Here is a 9,852-nt window from a genome sequence, read left to right as displayed (position 1 = left end):
TGTGTAAGGTGTTCCCCTCTAGTCTCAGACCCGTGGCTATACGTTGGTTCGATGCCTTGGAAGAAGGGTCAGTGGGGTCTTTCGAGGAGCTAACGAGGGCATTTAGGGCCAGATTCATAACTTGCAACAGAGTCTCTAAGCCTTTGGACTCTTTGCTGTCTATGGCGATGAGGGAAGGAGAGACCCTCAAGACCTACTCGGATAGGAATCGGGAGACATATAACGAGATCGATGAAGACTTTGAGGATGTGGCCGTGAGGACTTTTAAGGTTGGGCTTCCTGCCGAGCACAAGTTGAGGAAGTCGTTGACGATGAAGTCTGCCTTGAACATGCACCAACTTATGGAGCATATAGATGATTAGTAAAGGGTGGAGGAGGACCAGATACGGGGAAAGGGTAAGGCTAAGATGTCCTCGGATAGAAGGAATTCTCGAGAAGGGGATACTAGGGTCGCCCTGGAAGGGAGTTTTCTAATCATCTATCATCTGCGGGAGCTCAGTTGGTCAACTCCTTGTTTAAAGAGCCTGTGTATCAAATACTAGAGAAAATTAAGGGTGAACCTTATTTTAAGTGGCCCAATAAGATGGGCGGGGACTCGTCCAGTAGAAATCAAAGGCTCTATTGTCATTACCATAAGGACAGGGGACATACCACCGAGGATTGCAGAACCCTACAAGATCACTTGAGCCAGTTGGTGAAGGCGGGGAAGCTCAATCGATTTTTGCATCAGCCTGCAGAGCAGTTCAGTCACCCAGGGGCTAAGTTTAGTCGGGATAGCACTCCTCGGCCAGCGTTGGGTACCATCAATGTGATCTTTGCCAAACCCGAGGGCAATGTGGGCCCGGGTATTCGAGTTATGTCTGTAGGTGAAGGTTGTGATCTGAAGTACAATGCTCAGTCTTCTAAAAAAGCTAGAGGGACGATCACCCCTACCTTGGGTTTCTCTGAGGAGGATAAGGAGGGAACTATCCAACCACATGATGATGCACTGGTGGTTACTATTAGGATTAGGGTTATAACGTAAGGAGGGTGTTGGTTGATTAGGGAAGTGGAGCAGAGATAATGTACCCCGATTTGTACCGGGGGCTAAATTTGAAGCCTGAAGACCTAGAGAGGTATGATTCACCGTTGGTGGGCTTTGATGGCAGGATGGTGGTCCCCCGAGGAATGATAAGGTTACTAGTATAGGCTAGGGATAAGGAGGTGCAGGTTAACTTCATTGTAGTGAAGGCTTTTTTCCCCTACACAGCTATCCTAGCCAGACCCTGGCTTCACGCTATAGGTGTTGTGTCCTCAACCTTGCATCCTAAGGTTAAGTATCCTACTCAGGGAAGAGTGGGAGAATTGGTGGGTAGCCAGGCCATGGCTAGGCAGTGCTCGGTATCAGCAATGGCGTGGTAGTTTTACGGATCCTGTTGTGGTGGTTAAAGATCCAGTCCCATAGCAACTAAGGGGCCTCGCACGGGGGCAATAGACAGGGACATTTGGAGAGTCGTCTGAGGATCTAGAGAGAATGATCATAGGACAGGATCAAGAACAATATTTCCAAGTGGGATCCCAGTTTCCATCCTTGAAAAAAGCTGAGTTGGTGAAGTTTCTAAAGGCCAACATTGAAGTATTCACCTAGAGTACTTATGATGTCCCAAGGGTTGACCTTGGATTTATATGTCATCAACTGAACGTTAATCCCGAGGCTGTGCCACACAAACAGCCTCCTTGGCGATCATCCAAGGATCACGCCGAGGCAGTAAAGGTGGAGGTGAACAAGTTGAAGTAGGTTGGAGCTATTAGGGAGATCTTCTATTCCGAATGGTTGGCCAACACTGTGGTGGTTAAGAAGAAGAATGGGAAGTGGCGAGTCTACGTGGACTTCACTGATTTGAATAAAATTTGTCCAAAAGACCCCTTCCCCATCCCTAGAATTGACCTGTTGGTGGATGCCAAGATGGGACATCCCCGGATGAGTTTCTTGGACGCCTTCCAAGGTTACCATCAGATACCCCTATCATTACCTAATTAGGAGAAGATGGCCTTTCGTGATCCTAATGGGAACTATCATTATCGGGTGATGCCCTTTGGCCTCAAGAATGTAGGATCCACGTCTTAGAGAATGGTGACGCGAATGTTTGAGTCATAGCTAGAAAGGAACATGGAGGCATACATTGATGACATGGTGGTGAAGAGTAAGCAGATAAGAGAGCATTTGGCCCATTTAGGGGAGACATTCTCATTCCTAAGAAAGCATAAGTTACACCTGAACACCTCTAAGTGTTCTTTTAGGGTCAGCTCGGGCAAGTTTTGGGGCTACATGATTACTCACTGTGGGATTGAGGTCAACCTCGAGCAGATTAAGGCTATTAACATTTTACATCCCCTTCGAAATCCAAAAGAGGTGTAGAGGTTGACTGGAATGACAGCTGCCTTAAATAGATTCATCTTTAGGTCGGCGGTTAGGTGTCGTCCCTTTTTCCAGCTTCTTTACAAGTGGAACAACTTTTGAGGATCTTAAGCAGTACTTGTCAAGTCCTCCAATACTCTCCAGACCTAAGAAGGAGGAAGTGTTGTATGCTTACCTAGCAGTCACAGACTATGCTGTTAGTCTCGTCTTGGTCAAAAGCGAGGATGGGGTCTAGAGGCCTGTCTATTATATTAATAAGTCCTTATAGGAGGCTGAGACATGCTATTTACCTTTGGAGAAGGCAGTTTTGGCCATAGTGCGTGCCACAAGGAAGCTACCCCATTATTTTCAGGCTCACACTGTGGTGGTGCTCACCCAGCTCCCTTTGCAAGCTCTTTTAAGGAAATCAGACTATGCAGGCAGAATTGTTAAGTGAGGAACCATGCTTGGAGCCTACAATGTCAAATACATGCCTTGGACTGCCATAAAGGGGAAAATTCTAGCAGACTTTGTGGCGGAGTTTACTGAGGGTACAATAGAGAAGGAAGAAAAAGGATTGGGATGATAGTCACGTCGGCCATCGTTGTCCTCCCTTGGGAGGTTTATATAGATGAGGCATCTAACCGAAAGGGAACGAGGATTGGGATTATGTTAATCACTCCTGGGAAGCTAGTAATGGAGAAATCGTTACGGTTTGGTTTCCTAACTACTAACAACGAGGCCGAGTACGAGGCTTTGTTAGCAGGAGTAGCAATGGTCAAGTAGTTAGGGGGAGATGTGGTGGAATTGTATTCTGATTCTAGGTTGGTGGTGGGCCAGGTTAATGGAGAGTTTGAGGCTCGGGATGAGAGAATGCAGGGGTATCTTGCTATGGTACAGAGTGTTCGGGCTCATTTTAAGAGTTTTGCATTGAAGCAAATCCCTAGGGGCAGAACTCTCATGCAGATCCTTTGGCCATGCTGGCCACTTCTCTAGGGTCAGGTCTTCCTTAGGTTGTGGTTTTCGAGGAGATGAATAGCTCAAGTCTCACAGGGGTATCCTTGGTCAGGGTTTATAGCCTCTATGTGGGGACGAGCTAGATGGACCTTATAGTAGCCTTTTTGAAGCAGGTAATGTTGCCCGAGGACAAGTGTGAAGTAGAAAAGGTGCGTAGAAGTGCCCCTACTGGCTATCTAGAGACCAGAAGTTGTATAAGTGCTCTCACTCAGGGCCATATTTATTGTGCGTGCACCCTGAGGCAGTGGAGCCTTTATTGGAAGAGTTACATGAAGGCATATGTGGAAGTCACACAGGGGGTAGGTATTTGGCGCATAGGGCCCTCACCTAGGGATACTGGTGGCTTAGCATGCAAAGAGGCCCTAGGACTAGGCGAAGAAGTGTGACCAATGTCAGAGGTATGCCCCAAATGTTCATCAGCTAAGGGGAGTCCTGAATCCGATATCTAGCCCTTGGCCATTCGCTCAATGGGGCTTAGACATAGTGAGACCATTTCCTCGAGCTATAGGAAATCAAAGATGGCTCCTCGTCGGCACAGACTATTTCACCAAGCGGGTGGAAGTTAAGCCACTTGTTAATATCAGGGATATGGATGCTAAGAGGTTCATCTAGAAGAATATTGTCACAAGATTTGGAGTCCTTTACACACTGATCTCAGATAATGGCCTTTAATTTGACAGTAAAGCTTTCTAAAGATATTGTAGAGAGTTAGGTATTAGGAATAGATATTCTACACCTGCCTTTTCTCAGGGGAATGGACAAGCCGAGGCCACCAACAAAGTTATAGTATTTGGACTAAAGAAAAGGTTGGACAACACTAAAGGAAAGTGGGTGGATGAATTGCCCCATGTGTTGTGGACCTATCGCACCGCACCACACCTCAAAGATCAACGGGGGATACTCATATCTCAATGACTTATGGGGCGTAGGTAGTAATCCCTCTTGAGTCTGGATTCCCAACTTTGAGAACAGATCAGTTCAATGTTGAAGAGAACAATTGCTTACTCCAGGACAGCCTGGATGTGGCTGAGGAAAGAAAATAGGTAGTAATGGTAAAGATGGCACATTACTAAAAGAAACTTAAGCAAGGCTATGATAAGGGGATTAAGTTAAGGCCTCTGGCACCGGGAGATCTGGTCTTGAGGAAAGTGGTAGGAACAGCATATAACCCTGCCTGGGGAAAACTGGGTCCTAAGTGGGAAGGGCCATATAGGATCACTTCCATTGCTAGCATTGGGGCTTATTACTTAGAAGATCTAGATGAAAATGTAGTTCCTTGCCTTTGGAATTTTAAAAAATCAGCGACGTTATTATTATTAATGTTATGAATTCTTTTACCATTCATATCTTTCTTAGTTGTGTTTCATTGTGGATATTTTGGCTGCAGCAATCAATCTTTGAGATATTCTAAGTGTTAAACAGAACCTAAGCCTTGTTTGGCTTCTCGAGTCACAAGCCTAGGGTAAATTAACATTGCACGAAATATTCTAAGTGTTAAACAGAACCTAGGCCTTGTTTGGCTCCTTGAGTCACAAGCCTAGGGTAAATTAACATTGCATGAAATATTCTAAGTGTTAAATAGAACCTAGGCCTTGTTCGACTCCTCGAGTCACAAGCCTAAGGTAAATTAACATTGCATGAAATATTCTAAGTGTTAAACAGAACCTAGGCCTTGTCCGACTCCTCAGCTCACAAGCCTAGGGTAAATTAACATTGTTTCAAAAACTCTAAGTGTTAAGCAAAACCTAGGCCTTGCTTAGTTCCTTGGGTCACAAACCTAAAATAAATTAACACCATTTGAGAAAACTAATAAGCATTGACTAGAATGGGGGCCTTGAGTGTTTCCTAAGGTTTCAGGATTCACATTGATAGATCTACTGTGAGTTACCAAGTCCAATTTGTAGCTAGTGTTGGTTGGAATTTCTCCTAAGTTCCATGATTCAGACTATTAATTTTATTACAACTCACTCTAGATTAGATAGAAAGATAAGAAATATTCGGTGAATGAATTACAGGTTAATGTGATGAAATTGCTATAAAGGAGGTACACGAGTGTAAAACATAAACTGAAAAATATAAATTACGCAATTAAAGGAGTATGAGATAAGGCATAAATTCTTCTTCATTAATGTCTGAGAAATTGAGTACAACAAAAGAAAAAGGGGCCTATTACATTTGAGCCTCATTACAAAATTGTTATCTATCTCTTGGCCCGAGGTGGAGTTATGCTGATGCTTCTTTCCCTTTTCCCCCTTTCTTGATCTTTATCTTTTTTCTTCTTCTTCTTCTGCTGGGCCACCTCTATTGTTTCCTCCTTCTCTACGTCCACCACTTGGGTCTCTTGGGGTTGCTCTTACTCCTGGTTTTGGCTAGGGGCAGCAGAAGGAGTAGAGGCAAGCTGATCTAAAGAGGAGGGGAGAGTGAAGTTGAGATCAGCTAGAGGCTAAGGAGGAGTAGGCGCCAAGCGTAAGGCTGGGGGATAGTACACCTTCTCAAGAGCCTTAAGCTCTGATTCGGTGCCAACCCAAGTAACACTCAGGGCTTAGCCCCACACTTCCAGACAAAACGCCCGAGCGACGTCCCTAAGTTAGGCAATAGGGCTTTCAGCAGCCTTAGTCATGCCCGCGTCATAGGTTGCCTGCTTGACCTGGGACATCTCCACCTCTTTAGCCTCCAGCTGCTACCCATTCTTCAGCCATAAAGGCAGCTTGGACAGACTACAACAAAATATTGTAAGTGTCAATTAAGGTTTATACAATTTAGTGTGGCAGACTAAGGAAAGTAGTTACATACCTTGGCTAAGTCCTGCTTCAAGGATAGGAAGACCTCACACTTCCTAAAGGACCTTAGCTCTGCCATGTCTTTTGGCAGGCATTAGGCCTTCTCCAAACACTTGGCCACCAAGCCTAAGTTTTCTTTTGGGGGTCAGATTGGCGTCATCTAGTACTGGGTTGCTAGAGCTAAAGGTAAAGAGAGGCCTCCAAATAGAAGGCTTCTTAGGCTGGTCTCCCCCAAGCTCCTTGGTAGTCCCTATGGAAGAGGACTTCTTTTGTTGCCCCTTTCCTGTCCGGGCTTCCTTTTGGAAGGGGGCTGGTGGGAGGATTGGGTAACCTCCCCCTTCTTAGTACCCTTTGTGCCTTTGCTTCCTTGGGTTCTTTTTCTTTTCTTGCCCGCAGCTTCAACGGACGATGTGTGCATCGTGGCAGGAGTAAGTGGTCGAGGCACCACCACCACGGCTGGGGTGTAACCCCCAACATGGGCATTAAGCAAAGCTAGTAGGTCGGGTGTTTTCTCTTTAAATCCCATGCCTTCTACGATGTTTGTGGCCACTTGATTGATGCTGACTTGTGAGGGATGTAGGCGTTTGCGTGAGGTTTTAGGAGCGTCTTCGGGGTCTTCTTATTGATAGAAGACCTCGAAGTCCTTGTCAATGATTTCCTGGTGGGCAGGCTCAGGTGTGGACTCCTTGGCCTCGTCGTTCGATGGGATGGGGGCTCTTGTGAGTAGAGGAGCCTAGCAGCTAGTGGTGCTGGAAGTTAGGCGTCCTGAGTTCCGACGAGAGGAGGTTCGGACAGCAAAAATCCTGGAACGACTACGTCTATTAAAGCCAACCGAGGGTCCTTGGCTTTAATGATGTTCTTCGGGCTTTGGAAATGCTTGGTGGAAGGTTTGTATCCTAGGATGACCTAAGCAGCTCGAAGTTGACCATCCTTATGTAGGAAGATCTTTGATTTGAGAATCCAGTTTAGGTTCATGAAGTTCACCAGATGTTTGGCTGGGGTGGTGTGGTATTTGTTTGCCAAAGAAAAACAATGAGAATTGTGAGGAGGTGAGGCAGAGAAAGAAAGAAAATTTTTACATTGATGAAATTAGGTAACATCCTATGTGTATCTATGGTCCTTGGGAACCCTACCTAGTTCCCCTTCTTGGGTGGGACAATGCAGTCCATCGTGCCAGTCTCCCAAGACGATGAGGAAGTTCTTGTTCATACCTTTGCTTGAGTCTGGTAGGCAGGAGATTAACCTGACAGTGGGAACTCTACATTTAATGTAGTACTTAGTTTTTTTCCCCCTTTTTGGCAATTGTATGCCCAGTTTACGTCATGCCAGGTAAGGTTGGTCCCCATTTTCCTATTTAGCATATCTACAAATCCAAGGACTCTAAAGACATTTGGGGACAGTGGGTTGAGGTCAATCTATAATTTGTTAGGAAGTCCGTAGTAACCCATCCCATAGAGAGTTCCATCCCGCCTTCAATGAAGGCGATCATAGGAATGACCACGGACTCGGGAAGTCTGTTCAAGACCAGCCATTAATCATATTCACAGTGCTAGATTTCAACACCGTCAGGAATCCGGCACTGTGCCCTAAAAACAATCCTAGCCTTGGGAGTATCCACTAATTTAGCATATCTACCCATGGAGTTTTATGGTGTAAAAGAATGAATTTATGTAAAGACAAAAACGGGAAAGGGAACACACCTACGAGCAAAGGGAAAAATTCTCCTTGGGAGCTTACTTCAATTTAGATTGCCAGAATACGTAAATGAGCTTCAGCCAGCCCCAGGTTCTTCTTTTATAGGAGTAAAAATTGGGCGGTAAATTTCCTGCTCATAAATGAGGGAAGATAAGGACCGTACGATCCTGATCAAGCCGTGGAATGTGGGGAGACAAGCAGCCGCCTGACGCCATAAATGTGAAATCGTGGATTTTGAAGCGTCAGGAGCGTGCTGGAAGCAGGTGAGAGGATGTTACCACGTGGGAATGCGCATGGCATGTGTATAATTGGCTCGTGTAACTAAAACTTTGCTTTTACCTCAGGCTTAATAGCAAAAGTTTTAGGGGGCTACTATGGGTGCCCGAGGACCGATGATGAAGTTGAAGAGTCGCAGCGTGGGGGGGGGGGAATGCCACGGGCCCGAAGAGGAAGGTTGCTCGGGGAGGGGAAGAGATAAGTCAAAAGGACTCTAAGGCATACCAAGTGAGAATCAGAGATCATGAGAGAAGTTTTTAGTTTAGGGTAGCTTGTAGCCTCCACATTGAATGCTCTGCATCTAACCTCCTGGCCGCACTAAATGGTGGGCAATAGCTTTATTAGTTGCATTGATAAGAAAATGACCTGAACAGTGCAAGTCACAACTAAGCAAACTCTTTCCACCACCTTCTTCAAATGTAGAAAGAGACAAGTGTCATGAAAGGAGGTTGGTTAGGAAGGGATGGATGGTCAAGATGTGAAGTAGGGGAGAGTATATAAGGAAAAGAAGGTTTTCAAAGAAGGGGATTCAAAAAAAAAAAAAAAGGATCATTGCAAAAAGATCATTGAGAGAAGAACATGAATAGTATATTTCTATGTGTAATTTTGGCCTCCTCGGTCAAGCTTGTATTAATACACCGACCTACATATTTTATAAAACGAGGTCTTCCTCCCTCATTCTCATCCTCGAGCTAAGCCCTCTCTTGTTGTTTGATTCCCTCTCTAACAAATTAATTGATTTGGGCCTAAGTTAAACCCTACAAGCTCACTATTCTAAGTGGGTTTGGGCTGACCGAATTTTTGGTCTTTGCACATATATATAAGAGGATTCTTTGTTTTAACTACCTCTCTTAACGCAAGTTATGGGCACAACGTTTTTACAAAAATTTCACAATAAAGTTTATATGACAAATTGTTAATAGTAGATAAAATAATAATAATAATAATATCACTAGTAGGTTCAAATGAGAACCAATAATAACTTACTGTGTAAACTATATTATAAAATTGTTATGAAAATATTGTGTCAATAACACAATTTTTTTCTAAAGAAAAATAACACTAATTTTAAAAGTTTAGAGATACAATAAAATGTGACAATATTTTCATAATACTCATTGTTTTTAGTTGTCGTCAATCCTCGTTTAATATTTTATTATTTTATGATAATTTGTAGTGTCCTAACACAATTTTTATTTTGTAAATTTCCTTGCATGATGGACATGAATCCCACTCAAACCACCTTTTACTTTTAATTTTTTTTTTTACTTCTCTTTTTTTTTCTCAACCACACATTTCTTTCACCCTTATCTTCTTTCACTTTTATCTTCTCCCATCCACCATTATCTTCTTTCTGCTTCTCCTTTTCTCTTATTTCACCAAACCAAAACTCCTCTCAAATTTGCCATCCAACCTCATACATGCCAATTAAAAATCATTAAGGGTGAGTTAATTTTTCTCAATTTCACCCAAAATCAACTCCTCTCTCTCTCTCTCTCTCTCTCTCTCTCTCTCTCTCTCTCTCTCTCTCTCTCTCTCTCTCTCTCTCTCTCTCTCCGTGTAACCCCAAAACCAAATTGGAAGTGAGATTATATATTGGGATTTGAGAGTGAGATCGGTAGTGGAGGTGTTTGACCCAAAGGTTAGGCTAAAGAATCGGAGTCGTCACCTAATTTAAGTTCAAGAACCATATAGAGACCTAACGAA

The 9,852-nt window shown here is 44.0% G+C and overlaps 1 protein-coding gene across 1 annotated transcript; it reads left to right on the top strand.

The window, feature by feature from the left end:
* The first annotated feature begins 583 nt into the window (after positions 1-583).
* On the top strand, positions 584-1,024 carry LOC142606249 (uncharacterized). The gene has a single exon (XM_075777633.1). It carries the CDS (start codon positions 584-586, stop codon positions 1,022-1,024), a length of 441 nt encoding a protein of 146 aa, XP_075633748.1.
* Positions 1,025-9,852: the final 8,828 nt, after the last annotated feature.

The sequence above is a fragment of the Castanea sativa genome, chromosome 8 (assembly GCF_040712315.1).
Source record: "Castanea sativa cultivar Marrone di Chiusa Pesio chromosome 8, ASM4071231v1".
NCBI lineage: Eukaryota > Viridiplantae > Streptophyta > Magnoliopsida > Fagales > Fagaceae > Castanea > Castanea sativa.
Note: the sequence above shows the minus strand (reverse complement) of the source record. Positions and strands in the feature narration are given on the sequence as shown.